Raw genomic sequence first — 20,411 nt, 5'->3', positions numbered from 1 at the left:
CTTTTCTTTAGCATTAATTCAAATAACAAGATGCTCTTTCTTGGTGACTCAGGTAGTAATTCCTTCATAAAAGAGATGTTTTAAACTTCTTTATCATCTTGGCTCTTGGACATTTGTTTTTTAGGGCAGTAGAAGGAGAACAGTTTGGGACCAGGAACAAATTGGTAGATGAAGTTTCTTTAAAATGAGAGAATAGGAAAATGACAGTTTTAGTTATTTTCTATAAACTTATTCGGAAAATTAACTGGTTCTCTTGTTGGATTAGCATCTTTAGGGGAAGATGGCTAAGATGAAAATGAACCAGTGAGATTCAACCATGCTCAGGCATGCCATTCATAGGTGTTAGACCCTAGACACAGAAATTACTGAAAGTACAGAAAAAGAAAGGAGAAGCAGTGCTTCCTACATTAGAGAAAACAATTCTAATAATCTTTTAGACCCTTAAAAGCATGCTTAATTTCCTTTTTTCATTTTATCCAAATACTTGAGTTTTTGTCTCCTAGTGTTTTTATAATACACTCTTACCTCTAGAAAAGTATTAAACAAACTGAATTTTTACTTTGCGAGTATTGAGAATTTATCTGAATGTTCCCATTTGTATCAGGAATGTCTTCAAATGTCTAAATACTTAAAAACCTCACTAATAATGTCCAAAACAGGAGTTCCTTTTTCTTTTGTGACAAGAAGTCTGCAGACGGGCCATTCTGGGCCAGTACAGCAGCTCAAGAAATGTATCAAGATTTGGGTGCTCTCTCTCTTCCCGAGCCACCATCTTTATATGTAGCATTTAATCCCGTGATCTGGTGTTTTACCTTTAGGCATTGTATCCCTGTTGCAGATAGGGAAGAACAAAGGGCTTTCTTCGTGATGTTTTGGCTTTATTTTTCCCCAGAAGGGATGCCTTTTACTACAGACCTCCATGTACATTGCATTGGCCAGAACCTTGTTTACTGGCCATCTCTAGCTGTAAGGGAAGCTGTGAGATCTGGGTGTTAGCTTTCCTGTCTCTATAGGGGGAAGGCAAGTAAAAAGTGGGGTGTTGAGTGAGCCATCCTACAATGTTTGCCCAATCAGAGAAGCTTTCAGTTATAATTTTTGGTAAACTTACGTATTTGGACCATTCGAGGAATTATTTGGTCGTGGTGGGAGAGTAAATGTGAAAGTTGTTAGTCCTTAATTATGTTCTGAAAAATAAGAATTCCGCCATCTCATAATTCGATCAGAGGAATTAGAAAACTGTGTAAACTATTGTAACTTTTTGTTGGAAGGCAGAGTTGAATAATTATCATAATAAAGTCTATTTAGACTTAAACTTGGTTTCATAGTCTTTTGTGAAATATGCTGAGGCTTGCACATTCTTTACTCTTGGCACTCTTGAGTTTTCTCAGCCAAGTTGTTAAAAGAATAGTGTATTTAAGCTAATTTTTATTTTGTTCATCTGTTCACCCAGTACAACCTTTCTGCTGTGAGGACAGGATTCTGGCTCTGTGACGGGCGTCTTTTTTGGAGACCCTCCTTCAAGAGCCCTGCTGCCTATAAAAGATAGGTAAGCCTTTTCTCCCAAGATTTTTTTTTTTTTTTTTTTTTGCCTTCCTTCAAAAAGTGCTTGTGTCATTCCTCTGATTCTATACCTTCATGGTTATCAGAGACATGGAAAATCCCCTTCAAATTTTTAAAAATTTATATTACTAACCTTTTAAATATTTAATTACAGTACATTGTACTCTCTGAAGTTAATGGCAGCTGTCAATTTTTATCTGTTTCCCTTTAGCACATCAGAAATACTTACAATACTGGATGGTCCTGATTGAGCCACTCACAGCTTATTCAAATATAGCAAGCCAGAATCTTAACTCCTATGAGAATTGGAAAGTAGCTTTTTCTGTCTTCTTTTTTTTTTTTAATTACCACCTCATTTTTTCCCATAGATTTTGTTAAAAGACTCAAGTCTTGGCTCCTATTTGATTAAATAATACAATCGTTAACTATCATGAATATCCCCAACATTTTTCCGTTATGATGCTACATAATGTATTTACTATAATTACTAAAACTTTCAGAATATTTTAAAAGAGACTTAAAATAGAGGGCTAGTACTTATTTTCTAATGTAATTGCTTTTCAATTGCTCGATTCAGTAAATTGGGAGTGTGCTAAGTGCTGTGTAGGTTACCGAAGATATTTTCAACTCAAATCCCATTTGAGTACTACTTAATATTATAGGATTTCAAAAGAAAGAATCTCCCTATCTGTTGATGAAGAAAAGTTTTAGGAGGAAATGGAAGTACCAAGTGAAATTGACCTTGGAAATAGGAAGGAAAGTTGGACATGTGAACAAAGATGGGGAGCAGGAAGTTCAGGGTACCTTTGACAAACACTTGTTTGTGGTTAGGTAGTGTGTCCAGAAGTAAAGCAACGAGAGATGAAGCTACAGTAACATACACTGAAGCCAGGTTTTAGAGAACCCATGAGGTGTTAGGCGTTGTGTGAATAATACAACCTTTGGGGATAGATTCATCATTCTTGTGTATTCAAAAGGATTGTCTTATTCTGCCTGAGCATTTTGCTAAGTGTGGAAAAAGAGAGTGAGACATAACCTCTGTCTTCCAGGAACTGCCAGTCTACCTGAGAAAGGACCATTCGTTCGCTCAGCATTTATTGATACGTGCAGGGAGGAAACTATTGAGACTACTGAGTGTCCTGTAACTGCACATCTTGTATCTCATTTAATCTTGACTCCATGAGAGAAGACAATATATCCTCATTTTTTGTACTTTGAGGATATAATAAATATATAAATTTTTAAATGTGTTCTCTATCACTCTTTCCAGAGCTTCTAGTTCATGTAGTTCTGTCTTCAGAGTCCTCTATATAGAACTACTGATTTAGATCCAAATTTGGTTTTAAGCAGTAGCTTTCAGAAAGTTAATGTGAGTATCCACTTCTGTTTCTAAAAACTTAAAACTAAAAGCTGTTGCCATAAATTTATAACTTGAAGAATTATCTTATTGATTGCTCTATCTGGTTCTTGCCTTTTCCCTGTGTATCTCCAGTAATTCATAATCTAAACAGGAGTTGGCAAACTATGGTCTGTAAGCCAGATCCAGTCTATGGCCTGTTTTTGTACAGCCTGGAAGGTGAGAATGGTTTTTTCATTTTTAAACTAGTTGTAAAAAACAAAAAGTGAAGAATGTGCAACAACGACCATATGTAGCCAGCAAAGCCTAAAATATTTATTCCCTGGCACTTTATAGAAAAAGTTTGGTGTCAGATCTAGACCATAAATTTATCTCTCATTTTATGTGGATTATAGCTGGGTGAGTCAGTTGTGGGGCTTTAAAAAAATACATAGATGCTTGGGCCCCACCCTTGATGATTTGATCTAATTGTCTTTTTTTTCCTCTTAAATAGACAGTTTATATAGGTAAGTTGTGCCAGAAGACAGTGATTAAAAATCAAGAAGTTTGCCTAACTGCTATTAATAGAAAACATGTTTGTCTTAGCAAGCAGAGTGATTTTAATGAAATAGAATCTTGGGATTGGAATAGCTCTTTAAAGGGTGTGCAGTCTCCAGGGATCTTTTCCCATCTCAATTTTCTAAATAATTACGTAGCAACTACTAAGTGCCGGTTTTAAGCTCTGCACTGGAGATTAAGAAACATATAAGACAAAGTCTCTACCCTTAAGCACTTCAATTTAGTTGGTAGGAGGAGAGAAGTCAAAGATTAGGAGGGAAAAAGTACAGTAGAATAGAACCTAAAAAAGAGGTATGGACAAGATCCTAATGTGAAAGCTAAGAAGATAGAGTATTTACCCCTTTCCGGGGGCATGTGGGATGCAAAGGTCCAGACAGACACTTCACTGGAGGTAACAGTTTGATCTGAGTCTTAAAGGACAAACAGGAAAGGCTGGCATAGTGAAAGAAAGGGACTTAGAGAAAACTACTTATACAAAATTGGATTACACCAAGGCCTGTCTTAGCTTAAAAAAATTCTAGAGAAACGATCTTGGAGCCCATACAAAGTTTGGAGGGTCAGGGCCAGAGACAACGCTAATACAGAGATGGCTGTCCTTTGTTGCCATTCTGTATTTCCTGCCAGCATTTTTTCTTCTTTGTTATCGCTGGTAGCATGCATGTAATTGAACAGGAGTTAAATTTAACAATATGATAAGCAGGTTATGGTATACACTGGCTTATTACTATAATTTAGTTCAGTAGTTTGAACTCTGGCTTAAAGAAACATAAGTACGTTAGTCATTTCTACAGTCATGGGCTGCTTAATGACAGGGATACGTTCTGAGAAAAATGCGTCATTAGGCAATTTTGTCGTCGTGCACACATCATAAAGTGTAGTCACATAAACCTAGATGGTATAGTGTACTACACTCCTAAGCTATACGTGGCACTAATCTTATGGGACCAGCGTGATATGTGCGGTCCATTGTTGACCAAAATGGCATAATGCAGCATGTGACTGGGTAAGCAACTTATATAGTAGGATGCACACTGGTCTTAATCAAGTCTTGCTTCTTACTAGCTGTAAGGCATTGGCTTACTTAACTACTCAGATACATTTTCCTCATTTATAATGAGATAAACCATTTGTTTTGTCTTTGGGTTTTTTTTGGCTTTTTTTTTTTAGCTCATAATGAGATGATAGTGTATATGAAAGCAGTGCTACACAAACGCCTTTTTCCTTTTAATTGCATTTTTAACTACATCCTGGGTTCAGAGTACAGGTAAACCAGATTCCACAGATGATACAGAGATAGTGGCTACTTCATGCCAAACACTCTTATAGTTGCTAGGGACAGATAGAGCTAAATATGAGTCACGTGTCTCTTCTCATGGAGGTTCAGATATGCCCTTAAGGATCGTGCAGTGTAGTGGGAAAACAGATATGGAAATAAATACAGTTTAATAAACGTAAATGTTTTCTCTGCTGCCTTATATCTATTTACTCATTTGATCTTCACAACAATTCTACCTATATAGCCATAGTTCATCAAATCTACAGTGCCTATGGGGAATCATTTTAATGTAAATTGTAAAATGTACCCCAATATCAGAGATGAAAGTGTGAAAAGTTCAATTCAGCAAAGTCTGGTACTATTACCTCCATTTTACAGATGAGGAAACAGGCGGGCGGAAGGATAAGTTTTTTGAGAGAATGCAAAATAAGTCAGTGGTGGAGTCAGGATTTGAACCAAGAAGTTTGGCTCTAAAATCTGTGTTCTTAGTCACCACTTCCAATACCTTTCATAAAGTAGGAATAAATAAATTGTAGGTCAAGTACTGTAGAACTATGGATTAATCAAATTGGTGGTATTATGAAAGATTTAGAGGAGATGATTGTTAAGTTGGGTGTAGAATCATGAGTGAGATTTTCCTAAGTGGAGGAGGGAGAATGAAAGTAATGAAGATTTGGAAGTTCATGTAAAATTTAACTGGGCATAGTTTAATTTTCCTTCTCAGCTCTCCCAGGGCTCCTTTTCGTTGCCACCAAAATACCAGATCACTTCTATTTGCCTTAACTTCCAGAAATTGTCCATTGTGTCCCAATACCAAGGTCTCTCCTTTGAGATGCCCCACTTTCCAAAGTTACTTCTTGCTCCTCTACCTCATGACTTATCTTCAGGGCACCCGAAGTGATTCTTAACACCTGCAAGGCAACAGCACGCAGTGTGAGTTAATCAGTTATCTGATTGCCCTCTGCTCAGAGTGAAACTCATAGGAGTGGGTTTCTACAGAGTCTATTTTACTACTCACCTTTCACTATTTCCCTGTACCAACATTTATCTATCTAAAAAAGATCTTACTGAATTCCTGCCTTAAGTTTATCCCAGAATCATTTGTAACTGGTTACTAAAGATAAGTGAAATCCAGTATAAATAGCATAATTTGTCATTATGGAGATTTGGATGTTTGTAAGTGAAATCCAGTAAAGGTAATATAATTTATTATGGAGATTCAGATGTTGCTGGGTCCAGACCGTTCTACCGGAATGTAATGAAATAAATGTGATGTATCATGGTTAGTTAACATGGGTGTTGTTGAGTCTATCTTACTGCTTTTCTTCTATGTATCTGCCTTGCTTTTAAAGAAAACTTATAAACTTCAAGTTATTTGAGGAAATTACATTTGTATAATGAGTTTTTCTTTATGAAAGGAAACCTTCATAGTAATAATAGCTAGTTTTTATTGGTTCCTATGTGCCCATCACCATTAAAAGCACTTCTGTGTATTCATGCATTTATTCCCTATAAAACCATTAAGTACTATTATTTCCCTTCGAGCCCAAAGGTGTACTGGGGCTAGAAATTAAAACGAGCTCACACTCTTACCTATTAGGTTGTATCTTCTATAGTGCTTGTGACAGTATGTTTGCAGTCTTTTGTTAATAGACGATAGGCTACTTATCCATTTAAAACACTGTAGAACACTATCCCTTCTAGAAGATGATGTTAAATATAGTAAGAAGCATAGTTTTAATTCTTTGTGTTTGTCCAATAGTAACATTTTATGGAGATGGCTGGATTATCCTTTATCACTGCAATTTTTTATGCTTTGTCAAACTTACTACTCCCAATTTGCAGGTTTAAAAACGATGCCACATTGTGTGTGTGCTTTTTAATGACAGCCTTATACCCTGGTCTTAAAAGGCTCTGGAAGTATTTTAATTATCTGATTCTAATTATCTAATTTGAATGAGGATCCCATAATAATGCTTATAACATTGTTGCTATCCCTTGCTCACCCTCCCCAACCCTTTTTGTAATAACTTAGTTTCTGGTAAAATATTTGAATGACCTACAGGTGCAGATTTTGTTAACCTTTGACTAAAGAGTGACGTGTAATGGTGGTTAGTTTGTTCTGTCTACTAAGTGCATCAACAGAACTTAGGAATGTTTAGCATTCCCTTTCAGAGTCTAGTGTGGTTCTTACAAATTAGGCGGACACTTAATAAACTTAAAACTTAGTTGAAGCTAATCATATAAAACTGATGAACCATTGAGCTGCCATTCCAGTGACCCCCACTATCTGGAACACTTCTGAGAATTAAGAAGTAAAAATGGCCTCTAAATAGGAAAAATCCATAAGTAAAGCTCATACACTTTACTTTTAGAAGCATGTTGGCCCCTTGACATCGCATAAATGCATTTTTAGTAGCAGTTAAACTAGATAGGTTAGCTAGTTCCCAGCTAACAGGATATTATTGAGGTAGTGCAGGGTATTATTAGGCTTGTATAAATATGTACAGTGATGGCAGTATAGCAAGAGGAAAAACAAACACTAAAATCCAATGAACTGCACTTAAAAATAGCCTGAGCCCACTTAAGTTTTGGAACAGATTGGTCTGTACACTTTAAATTTTCTTTAAGGATAAGTTCAACACAGTGTCTCTCCTTTAAAAAAAAAAAAAGATTGAATTATGATGATAAGCAGAAATTGAGTGTTAAAACATTTGGAGAAACATTCTATCAAAAGTGATTTGCAGTGTTTTTGGTGTATAAAGATGAGATTTTAAGTTATCTTGAGATATTTGCTTTTATGGGATGCTTTTACATTTGGGAATGTTAATTAAATATAGAATTAATGTTGCCTAATTTCATAGACCCTGGTTGAGACAAAGTAACTGTAAACTATAATTTTTGTCATTTCAATCTATCCACACATATATATACTTTGCTTGTATTTTATCAGCTATGAGTTCATATTTAAGAAAACAGGTTCTGGAGTCAGATCTGTTTGAATCTCACTTCTTTATTGGTTATGAAGCTGAACAAATAACCTCTCTGAGCTTTAGTTTCCTCTTGTATTCATGAATAGTTATTGAGCAACTCCTGCGCACCATGCACTGTTTTAGGAGTTAGGGATACATCACTGGACACAGCAGTGTCAAAAAAAAAAATCCCTGTCCTCACGGAACTGACTTTCTGGTTGAGAGAGACTGACAATAAATAACAGAATAATAATAGTACCTATATTTTAGAGGTTTTTTCCAAGATTAAGGTAATGCATATAAAGTTTTCTATCTGTAGTGTGGAATGAATGTGGGCATCTATTTTCAGTGTTTGAATCTTGACTTCACATGACTTAGTCTTCTGTTAGGATAAAATTAAGTTTGTTGAGTGTATTAGTCATCTCAAAAATTGATAACTTTTCATTGATATTGAACACATTAATTTAATACTGTTGAAGTGTGTAGAGGAGTAGAGGGATGGCAGTTAATCTCATCAGTGTCTGTATTCTGCTTTCCTTTCCAACAGCCACCAAAAAAGACATCCAAAAGGGAAAAAGCTAAACAGAAAGCCACTCCTAAAAGTAAAAAATCTATAAAAAGTGCTAACGTTAAGAAAGCAGATAGCAGCACCACCAAGAAGAATCAAAACAGTTCCAAAAAAGGTATGTTAGAAATGACACGTTTTCAGCAACTGTAAAGATAGAAATTATGTGCTGTAACAAACATAATTTTTAAGTGTGTGTGGAAAATAGGCAAATTGCAAAGAACATTGGGGGGGGAGTGGTATACAGTTTTTTTTAATAATTTCTCAAAATTGACAAAAATTTCAATGCATGCTTTATTTATAGAGTTGTGATTTATGATTTTTTAAATATAATATCCCTTTGAAAATCTGGTGAATGTTTACAGAGTTCTTCCCAATCTGTCTTGAATGTTACTTTGCTATGTAAGAAAAATATTTATTCACATGTAATAAAATCTTACTTTTAGAAAGTGAATCTGAGGATAGTTCAGATGATGAACCTTTAATTAAAAAATTGAAGAAACCTCCAACAGATGAAGAGTTAAAGGAAACAGTAAAGAAATTATTGGCCAATGCTAACTTGGAGGAAGTCACAATGAAGCAGATTTGCAAAGAGGTAATTGGACAAGTGCTTATATCATTTTGATTTTATTTAAAAAATCCTCTTACCCATCCTTCAATTCAAAGCTAGATTCTTGTGTGCATTCATTCATTGAACAAATATTTATTGAACTCTGCTACATGTCAGGCACTCTTACAGGTGCTGGAATACCACATTAAATAAAATAGTCAAGGTCTTTCTCCTGTTGGAGTTATTTCATAAATAGCATTAGAATGTATACAGTGAATAAAGTTAAAGTGATACGTTCCAAACTGCATAAGAAACTTTCTTTTCCTGATCTGAAAACTGTTTTTATTGATGCATCCTTAGATTCTGTTAGTTAAAAAAAAATAGAATCTCATGGACCACTTTACTTTTAGTGTTACTCTGGTAAATGAGATGTTATAGATTAGGTTCTTAGCTCAAACTTTTGTGAAGTTCTTCTCATACTTGTCTGGAAATAAAATGATTGAGTTTTGATTATGATTCTAAAGAAATTCCATACCCTAGATCAAAATTGGGAGATTTTAGAATCTAGTTTCTTATGATAGAATGAAATTAAAATTTGAAATTTACCAAAGGTGAAATATTCTGTACTTTTTTAAGACATTGATTATTGTTTTGTTTATTCATTCACCATCCACTGAGTCTCTACAACACATCAGACACTGAGATAGATGTTAGAGGTAGAGCTAGAGAAGCCATTACTTGGCTTTTGGGGGCTTAGTGTATAGTGGGATAGAAAAAGACCACTGTTTCAGTAATTAGAGTACAACAGCAGGTGAGGGCTCTGTAAAAGGAGTGCAGAAGGTGCTACACCACCACAGAACAGAAAGTGCCTACTTGGGATCAAGAGGAGGGAAGGGGGTTGGGGAGTCTGGAAAAGCATCTTGGAAGAGATCTTAGAGCATCAGCTGTTCCATACAATTAAGGGACATGGACACAGTTACATAAAATATGACAAATAATGACAGCAAGGAATAGTAATTAGTTTAACGTGGCTGAAGACTAGAGTTGAAAGGAAGTCTTCACAGAAGTTAGGAGAGAATACTAACGAGTTTTGCAGATCGTATATATTTAGGGTGTGGTTTTCTTACAGAGTTTGGTATTCTTGAAACTAATGGGGAATTGGGAGGCTAGGTAGATAATTGACAGCTATTTGGCAGGGAAGTAACCCAATCAGATTTTTATTTTTTATGAGTCATCCTACATGCATCAAGAAGGACAAACTGGTGAAGAATGTGACAAAAGGCAAGAAACCCAGTTTATGTCATAATCAAAGTTACAGGGTTGCCATAATCCAAGTCAGAAATCAAGGGAGCCTGATCAGAGGTTGCTTCAGTGTGGGTGTAAGGGCTTTGAGTGCATTAATCCTAATAGGGAATAGAGCAAAAGGTATACTTTGTGAGGAAAAGATGACTTTTGTTCTAGACAATTTGAGATGGGGTGCTTAGAACATCCAAGTGGGAGAAATTGTGAACATTGTAATTCTCCAAGTTAGGAGAGAAACCTTGACGAGGATGTAGCTGGGAGTTAAAACCAGAAGTATAGATAAGGTAGCCCAAGGAAGAAGATAAAAGGTGAGAAAAGCGAAGGACAGAGTCCTGGAGCCTGTGAACATCAGAGTTGAGAAGTAATTTTAATTTCTGCAAAATGTACGAAATTGTAGAATCAGAGTAGTAGAAGGAAGGCCAGCAAGAGTGGTGTTGTGAAAGCCAGGAGAAGAGCGAGTTTCAAGGGGCAAGAGTAGTGCCAATTAAGAAGAGGTAATTAACTTACATGAGACAGTGGGCAATGGCTATGGAAAGGCAGTTCACAGAAAAAAATAAATGACCTGTAAACATATGAAAACACACTCAACCTTCCCTACTAATCAGGAAGATAGAAATTAAAAGGAAATATTTTTGCTCATCAGCTTGACCAAAACTATGAAGACTGACAGTTTTCATGGTTGGCAAGAATATAAGGAAACAGGTACTCTCATGCAAACAACCTCTTTGGAGAACAATTAGGTATTATCTTAAAATTTAAATTACAAATACCTTTTAACCTAGCGATTCCATTTCTAGGTCTCTATCCTAAAGACATAGTCACATCTGCACAAAGTTATTACAATAATGCTCAGCGTGTCTGTAATTTTGAAAAATCAGAAACAACCTAAATGATCATGGATAGGGAAATGGTTAAACTGGTACATCCGTATTTTTGGAATACTTTGTAGCAGTTCAAAAGAACATGGAAACATTTTCCAGGTATTGTCAAATTTTTTAAACATAAAGAATATTACCCAATTTATGTAAATATAGGAAAACTATATTGCCATTGATATATTTATGCATTTGTTTATAAACTCATTTTTAAAGGTCTGGAAGATTATAGACCAAACTGATACCTGGTTTCCTTAGGGGAGAGGGATGAGGGTAGAGTGGAGGGGAAATTGAAGGGAAACTCGTTTTATCCATTTGATGGTTTTTGTGAATACATTTGTGTAATTTTTAAAAGGGACTATTAATAACATGAAGAGGTCAGGTGAGAAGGACTTGAGGGAGTTTTTTTGGACTCAGCAGTTGGGAGATAATTTTCACATAGAAATTTTGAGGGGTGGTAAATGTAAGGGTTATTTACTTTTGGATTGAGAATTAATGAATAGTAAGGGAAGTGAATGAATTAAACCTTCTGTTTTTAGCAGCTTACTTTAGAAGGGAAGTTGTTAAATGGGGATATTAGTTTGTAAAATATTTTTGAAGAAGGAAAGGGAGAGAAAGCGTGTGTTAGGCCGAAGGGACAGTGCTGTGAAAGGAGGAGAAGCCAAAGATACAGGAGAGTTGAGGGATGCGTCCTTGCAGAAGTGAAGGAAACGGGTAATATTGGTGAATCCAGATACAAATAAACTGGAGGGGAAGCAGTATGTCAGAAAGGTGAAGGAATTCATAAAAATGACTTCTTGGCTGAGAGCAAGACTGTGGGACACTTGAGTGGGGAGGAAATTGTCCTTGATGGGAATGAAAGGAGGACCTGATCAGAGATACTTGGGATTGCTGGGGAGGCTTTGACATTGAATACCATGAACTTAAAACAGGACCACTGTTTTCAAAGTTGTTATATTTTCCCACAGCAGTCTTGTGTCTGGGCTTAACCATGGAAAAGATGGTAATTAGACCAATTCAGGATTAGAGTTTTGCAGAGAAAGAACAGTAGCCATAGTAATTTCAATGATTGACTATATTTGCAGAGGTTGCCAAATCCATCTTACCACCTGTTTTTATAAATAAAGTTTATTGCAACACAGCCACACCCATTCATTTAAGTGTTATCTACGGCAGCTTTCATGCCACAATGGCATAATGGAGTAGTTGCGACAAACTGTCACTGGAAAAGCTGAAACCATTTACTGTCTGGTCCTTTACAGAAGTTTGCTGATCTTGAACTCTACCGCAGGAGTGAAGCCAGCAAGGTGCTTACAGATTGTGAGCATATGGAAAGTCAGGACTAGAAGTCATTGGGAAGTCAAGCAGCAGGTATCAGGTTGACAAAAGAGAGGGACATTTAGAGAATAAAACTTTAGGAGTAGAGGACTCCTGAGACCACCTGGATCTCAGTGATTTAACTTTGGGGAGGTGACTGAGCAGTGGAGTAGAGGCTCAAGTTCATCAGAGTTCAAGCTGAGGAATTGTGAGTGATGTTGGATGACGTAACAGAGAAGAGGGTATCCCTGAAAAACAGCTTGCAGACAACCTACCAATATAAAGAACTTAGTCCACTTGACTAAATAAAGTCTGTCTAGATGGATTGATCCATGATCTAGCCTCATCCATGTTTACTGTTCATTCAGCTGAGACTCTCAGTTTATAAAAAGACTGAGAATGTTTGTATGCTAGTTTTTTCTCCTCTGTATACAATATTTTTAAAACTACTCACTTGTAATAGAATTTTATAGGGTGAACCAGCGTACTGTTAGAATGTACGCGCAGCTATTTGTACTTAGCATACATTTCTTCGTTATCCAGAGAGAATATTGGGTTTTTTAATCTACTTTTTAATATTATTTTTCCTTTTTACTATAGGTGTATGAAAATTATCCTGCTTATGATTTAACTGAAAGAAAAGAGTTCATAAAAACAACTGTTAAAGAGGTAAACATATCCACCTTTTCCAACTGATCATTTTGGACATATAAGACAAAAGAAATTATGTATATCAAATACTGCCTATTTTTCAAAATATTCATTCAGGTCACAAAATATCACATTTGATCCTCAAATTTACTCACAATAGATGGTGGAAGATATGTTCATCCCCATTTTAGAGCTTGAAAATAGTCTGAACTTTAGTGACAAAAGCTGACCTCAGATTAAGATGTGGGCTCACGGTGTGCACGGGTACTATCTCTGAGCAGCTCACACGACGACTTGAGCACTTATTCCTGTCCACCACTCAAAGGCAGGACAAGAGCCACAGTAGCTATAGTTTTATATCAATCCCACCTGATTTCCCAAGGTCACAGTAGTAAAATAGAGGTTAGAAAATGAAATAAGGTTTTGATTTATGTGTACTTAATATTGTATGTCGGGTATGGGAAAATGATGTTTCTCTTTCGTTACAGCTAATTTCTTGAGATGGAGGACAGAGACCGATGACTTGTTCTCATGGATTTAAAGATCTGATTTATACCATTATACCAGCAAAGAGAATGTATTTCCTTTTCTAAATCCTTGCAAGCATTGTGTTGGTAGAACTTCCTGCTGACCTTTTTATCTTGAGTGTTAGGTAAATTTGAGTTTGCAGTTTTAAATTGCATTTCTATGCAGTTTTCAGTTTAAAATTTTGCATGGCAGTAATTATTCCTTGCTTTTATAGTTGTATTTTGTACATTTTGGATTTCTTTATATAAGGTCATAGATTCTTGAACTGTTGTAGTTTTTAGTGCGCTTAATATTAGCTTGTTTAAGACATACTTTTAATCAAGTAGAACAGAAACTATTATAACTGGCATTTATACATGCAGAGAGTATTACAGTATTTAGTATATGAAATATTTTGAATACACATCTCTCAGTGTAAAAACTCAGTGGGAGTGTGTTCATCATATTAAAAATATACGAGCTTTAGCAGTCCAGATGACTAAATTGGAACTTTTCTCCTGCATGTGTATATATGTCAGATTGTCAGCATGACAAAAGTGACAGATATTATTTTTGTATTTTTAAAAACAAATTTGTTGTATATAAAGTTTTTTTATTTCTTTTGTGCAGATCAATTTTTAAACTCATAGAGGTAGGTATCTTTACAGTTAAAAACTATGAAATGTCAGTGTTCAGCCAGATGGTATGATGGAGCAGTGAAAGTCAGAATTCAGTGAAGAAAACGCTGAAGGAACTGATAGTTCTCTGCTTTGCCTTGAAAGTGTCATCAATTTGTAGTTTTAGTGTTAACTCTGCAAGTGTCTGTAGATACATTTTATATAGGGGCTAGACCAAAATCAACACATCAGAACTTCACCAATTTGAGAAAGAGTGAGATTAAGTATAAGCACATTTGGCTTATAGTGAACTGATTTTTATTAACTGCTTTTGCCCATATAAAATGCTGATATTTACAGGAAACCTGGCCATCTTTATAATTATGGTAAAAGTACCAGGTACAATGACCGAAGAAGATAAAGTGTAGGCAATAGTGGATATCTTGACAAAGTATTTCTCAAAAGTGATAATAGACTTATTTTTAACATTAAAGAAATGTAATGTATTTGTGGAATCAGGGCTGTGGGGTTTTAAATTTTGTCCAATCAAGATTGTAGGTGATCAACATATGGATCCCTCCTGAAAAAGAATAATTTTGTCTTTTAAATTGACTGTCTTAATCAGTTATTAAATCTCTGAATTTTAAAATAAAACATGCTGCTTATGAGAGAATTAGGCCTTTAACAAACCAATTGAGTGTTTAAGATAAAAATATCTTTGCATCATAGAAATGATCTATGTTGACTATTAGGTATTTTCACAGGTTTGATTGTCTCTTGGTAAAGTTGCTAAGACATTGGAGAATGGTATAGTTAATACAAATGAATGGAATGAAAAACAGACTTAAGAATTGGCCTTTGATTTTAAATATTTAATTTGTTCTTATAAACCTTGTCAATAAAAATAATAAACCAGTGATCTTGTCTCTTACATTTGATATCTTATTATAGGTTTCTATGGCATTTCCCCCTCTGAGGATTTTGGAACAAGGATTTTTAACTAACTGAATTTAGCCCCACAGCCTCTACAATGTGGATAACTTTAGTGATAACTGACCACTTTTACTTTGAATAAATACACTACAAGGAAATTGCTAGGAAAATTTGAAGCGATCTCACAAAACTATCAAGTTGGTCAAGGCTAACAGTTGTTTATTTTATGACTATTTACTTGCAAAGGGATAAGTAGTAATGCTTGTGACCTAAAAAGTGTCAAGAAGGCTTGGAGGTGAGGGGAGTGAGTTGGTGTATGTAAAAGGCAGTGAAGATGTCCCTGTGCTATAAGAGTGTGTTCACTACAGTGCACAGTGTGTTTGAAAAACAAGGCTAGTTTTTATTAAGCAGTTTTACACAGCCAGCTCTTCACAATCTGCAGTTAAAATATTGTGTAGTCACTGCTACTCAATTACAGAATCTTCAGACAACAGTGAAAACATACTCAAAGTAACTCAAGAATAAAAGTACCGTGGTTCCTTAAAGAACAAAATGTCAAATGAAGTATGTCACTTGAGACAAGAAATGAGGTTTTTTTTTAAATACACATTTACCATACTTTAAAGTCGGTTTTTCTTTAGTTTGCTTGTAACACAGTACAAGTTTAAGTGCCCAGATACTAAAGTAATAATTTACTGCGAACCGTTTCAAACTTTAAATATTTTGCATTTATCACTTAACACATGCTATTCTTTAAACATTTGAATACATAACACTTTAAAGCAGAATACTTCCCAGTCAGTACCAATGAGTCTCATCAGGTAAGCTAACCTAACATTTCCCTGCATTAACTTTGAAACTAATAAACCGCTATTTGTTTTCTCTCACTTGGATCATACTTTGATGAGGAGGGAGTTGTATCTGAACTGTCTAAAGCTCACCGTACATTCTTTGCATAAAATACTATTTCTACTTATAAGCTGACATTTTAAATTTTAAAAATACCTAATATTTTGAAAAGTGGCTTTAAAGTCATTTTGAGTCCCTTTTTTAAGTAGACCAATATAACTGAAAGAATTGTTCAAAGACTTTTTAAAACAAAAGCACTTAAGTTAGCCACCATATTTCTAAACTGTAAACTGAAGTTTCTTGGCAAGATAAGCATCCTGAAGACCCCGAAACCGATGGATTTTAAATGATGTATTTTTTTGTCGTGAGTGAAAAAAGGAAAAAGTATTTGCCATGTTCTCAGGCTTTTAAGATATGGCTTATAAAAGGTGTAATATTTACCAGGATAGCTCACATTTTTCTGCAGTTTTCCAGTGGACCTGCCTATGGAATACTGAAAACGTAATTCTGTAGAAAATACTCCTACAGGTTGAATCAGTTATTTTTAAAAGAGGCAGTGCAGAGGCTTTATGTTATCTGACAAGATCTTTTTGCCAGTGGTTGCCAAAATTAAGGCTGTTTAAAGTGTGCTATCAGCTTAAACTTGGTTCTAAGAAAAATAGCCATATTTGTCTAAAGTATGAAGACCACACCACACTACCTCTACCCCATTCTCAATGACACAACACCTATGCTGTTTAAGGAATGGAAAATTTTGCTGTTTTGCCAATGAGTGCACAAATCTAAGCTTTTGTCACAAAAGATACCTGAATTTAAATTTCTTTTGAACACCCAATGGGAAGAAATATGTACAATATAAAATAGTCTAGAAACTTCATTTACCTTTGACTGAAGAGTTTGTGCAGTATCCAAAAAGGAAAATTTCTATCTAAATTTTAAGTAAAAGCTCAATATTGGAGCTATATAAAAACCGTAAGGCTCATTGGCAAAGATACTGATAAACTGTCATAGAAGAAAAATACATGGCTTAAATGTGGTTTTTTTAGTGATTCCTGCTTGACTGACTTGGATTCTCAACGTGTGAAAATAAATCAGCCAAACCAAATGTCAAATTTAAAGGGCCTCTCCAACCATGGAAGAATCATATCCAAGGTCTTAATTTAAGGTTATATTCTGCCTTATTCTGAAATCCAGAAGATTTAGCACTAGTCAGGCCTGTGGAAAATGCAATTAAATATAAGTGCTTATAAAAGGATTCTTGGATCTAGTGCTTTCAGAGTAGTGAAATGGGTTTACATTATCATACCACCTTACAAACATTTCTGTTTTGCTATCCAGAGAGGGTTTTTTTGATTTTATGAAAGTGAGGTTTAATGTGTTTCAAACTTCCCATTTGGGGTAGAGAAGAAAGCTGAGTCCAGACGAATTCTATTTAAAATGCTGCAATCTTGCTTGCTTCTCGAACGCCACTCAAATATGCACCTGTAACTGTCTGTGGAAAATGCCTGTTTGTTGCCTGTAAAAAAAAAAAATGCATAATTTGAGATCATGTATAAGGAATTCAGATAATAAGCAAAAGGTAATAAAAGCTTATACTTCCTCTGATCATCCTAAAATAAAGATTGATGTCACTCCTGTGCGCTCATATTCACAATCTACTCACCCATCATAGCACTTGAACTTTTCTGGTTATCTCACCATGCTTCACCAAATTCATTCATTCTACAATATATTCAGCACTCCTCTGAAGTACTGTGCGGCATTCATTAAGATATTATCTATATATGCCAGGTACTAGAATTAAGAAGAATGAATAAGGCACAGTCCCTCCCATCAGACAAGTCATCTAGCTACGAGAATCAGTGATAAATGAAACAAGCACAAAAGTGAATCACAATTCATCCACGGGTGGAGTTTTGCTAGACGGGTGGAACAAAAGGATAGAGGGCTGAGTTACTCAAAGGACAGCTTCGTTCAACAGGAAGAGAAAAGACAAATGGTGAGAACTGTCAATGGGAGAACCTCACTCAAGGAGGTGATAGTGGGAGAGCAAGAACCAAATCAGGACAGGAAAGTAAGGCTTGAGTCAGTGACTGTGAGGAGGTAACCAAGGCAAGGTCTGGGACGTGGCTTTGGGGAAGAGTAGCTGCAGTGGAGTTGAGCAGGTCAAAGAAAATGGAGAAGGGTGAGAAGTTCCATGTGAACTAATTTAGGTTCTGTGTCATCTAAAGTGATGGCTGAGCTGGAAGGGAAAACACCCAGGTGTCACAGATTTCAATAAATGGGAGAATGATCAGGAGGTCAGCAGGAACACAATTATTAGAATGGCAGTGACAGAAACCTTAAAGAAATGTGTTTTATAAGAAGGTGAAGTAACAACTATCAAAGCAGCAAAGGAAAGCAAAAACGGTTCTAGAGCTTGCTCATGGCCTTCCAGCACATCAGCCTACTACAGCCATCTCTTAGAACCGTTGACAGTTGCCTGCCATGTAGCCATCTGGCTCTGTTCCTACAAAGTTGGCTCATCAGAGGCCTAGGAATAAGCAAAGATAGGAGGTTTTAAAATGTTCTTTTGTCATCATTCAAAAATTACGAAGAGAAAAAACAAATACACTATTTTAGAAGAAAACTAGCAGATGGTGTAATCCCAAACTATAATACAGAAAGCACGAAAGAACACTGAGAATTCACTATAAGTTTGGGGGTGGGGTGGGATGGGGAGATGATAAAAGCAAGCAAACTCACTCCAAAGAATTCTTTCCAAATTTCAGCCATTGGAGGCATCAGGAACCATGGAGGTAGAGGCGTGGCACGGGTGAAAACTGAGGATTAATGATGGAAGAGCAATTTGGGCCCTCACCACGTTCCCCACTCCCACGGGCTACAAACCCCCAGGAGACTGAGGTAGAGGGCAGAGGTGAGGCGCCAAACAAAATGGTGAGTGGGTCAAGTCTTTATAACCAAGAGCAAGGCTTCCAGCTCCCAGAATCCCAGGAGCTGAGCATCCACCATGCAAACAAGAAAAACTACATGTTCCCAGAGAAAAGAGCTAAAGATAGATACTGATGTTTGGGGATCCAACCACCCATTGACAAGTTTGCTGGAACTTTCAACTGGCTTTTTAAAAAATTCCTCACTCAGGGGCCAGCCTGGTGGTGTAGTGGTTAAGTTTGCACATTCCACTTCACTGGCCCAGGGTTTGCTGGTTTGGAGACCTATGCACCACTTGTCAAGCCATACTGTGGCAGGCTTCCCACATATAAAATAGAAGAAGATGGGCACAGATGTTAGTTCAGGGCCAATCTTCCTCAGCAAAAAAAGGAGGATTGGCAGCAGATGTTAGCTCAGGGCTAATCTTCCTCAAAAAAAAAAAAAAAGAAAAATACCTCACTCAAATCTAAGCAGACAGTCAAGGATTGGATACTTGGACATGTGGGGGGCAGAGGCTAAAGGAAACAAAACAGGAACTCTGAAGAGCCACACAAGGAACAAGTCATGGAGCAAGAAGAGGAAGCTACCAATAAAGGAAAATACTCTGAGAACAATAAGCACTCATTAAGTAAAAGAGCCAAAATTTTAAAAGTCAATTCAAGGATTGGAAGACAAAAAATCTTCTTACAACAAAAGTAGAATGAGCAATAGTAAAGAAAAGAAAATAAGATACAAATTCAAGAGTTCCAATATATATAGTAGAAAAAGAAATGGGAGAAAATGATCAAAAGTAAAAAAATCTCAGAATGAAGGACAAGAGCTTCTAGACTACAAGGAGTCAAAACAAAAGGCACAGAAGAGATCAGAAATCAAAACGGCAAAACATTTCTTAACAGAAGTAAACCGAGAAAGAAGAAAAGCCGCTCATTAGGATGGCTAACCAAAAATAACAAGAGTGGTGGATGCGGAGAAATGAGAACGCTTGCTCACTGCTGGTGGGAATGTACAATGGTTCAGCTGCTGTGGAAACCAGTGCAGTGGTTCCTCAAAACATCAAACATAGAATGAATATACGATGAAGCAATTCCACTTCTGGGTAGATACCCTAAAGAACCGAAAGGAGGTTCATGAAAGATATTTGTACACCCACGTTCATAGCAACATTATTCACAATAGCCAAAAAGGTGGAAGCAACTCAAGCGTCCATGACGATGAATGGATAAACAAATGTAATATATATACATATATTATTTAGTCTTAAAAAAGAGGATATTCTGACACATGCCACAACATAGATGAACCTTGAGGATATTATGCTAAGTGAAATAAGCCAGTCCCAAAAGGACAAATACTGCATGATTCCACTTAGATGAGTCCCTAAAACAAATCCATCGAGACAGGAGGTAAAGTGGTGGCTGCCAGGGACTGGTGGAGGGGAAATGAGGAGCTGTCTAATGGGTACAGAGTTTCAGTTTCGCAGGACAAAAAGTTCCAGAGATGGATAATGGTGACAGTCACACAACAATGTGATCGTATTTAATGCCACTGAACGGTACACTTAAAAACACTTAAGATGGCCCACCTAATGTTA

General features: G+C 36.1%; 2 protein-coding genes across 4 annotated transcripts in view; one reads left to right on the top strand and one right to left on the bottom strand.

The window, feature by feature from the left end:
• The window catches only part of DEK (DEK proto-oncogene), a 30,359-nt gene extending 15,335 nt beyond the window's left edge, over positions 1–15,024 (top strand). Inside the window, exons 8-11 of the mRNA XM_023624498.2 lie at positions 8,271–8,406; positions 8,735–8,883; positions 12,933–13,001; positions 13,472–15,024. Coding sequence (XP_023480266.1) covers positions 8,271–8,406; positions 8,735–8,883; positions 12,933–13,001; positions 13,472–13,483 — 366 coding nt within the window. The 3' untranslated portion in view covers positions 13,484–15,024. The remainder of the gene's footprint in view (positions 1–8,270; positions 8,407–8,734; positions 8,884–12,932; positions 13,002–13,471) is intronic.
• Positions 15,025–15,419: 395 nt separating this feature from the next.
• KDM1B (lysine demethylase 1B) overlaps positions 15,420–20,411 on the bottom strand; it is a 47,608-nt gene continuing 42,616 nt past the window's right edge. For all 3 annotated transcript variants that reach the window (XM_023624495.2, XM_023624497.2, XM_070244128.1), the window contains one exon: positions 15,420–17,405. In XM_023624495.2, coding sequence (XP_023480263.2) covers positions 17,322–17,405 — 84 coding nt within the window. In that variant the 3' untranslated portion in view covers positions 15,420–17,321. The remainder of the gene's footprint in view (positions 17,406–20,411) is intronic.

This window comes from Equus caballus, chromosome 20 (genome assembly GCF_041296265.1).
Source record: "Equus caballus isolate H_3958 breed thoroughbred chromosome 20, TB-T2T, whole genome shotgun sequence".
Lineage (NCBI taxonomy): Eukaryota > Metazoa > Chordata > Mammalia > Perissodactyla > Equidae > Equus > Equus caballus.
The sequence above is the reverse complement of the archived record's forward strand: the minus strand, read 5'-3'. Positions and strand labels throughout refer to the sequence as shown.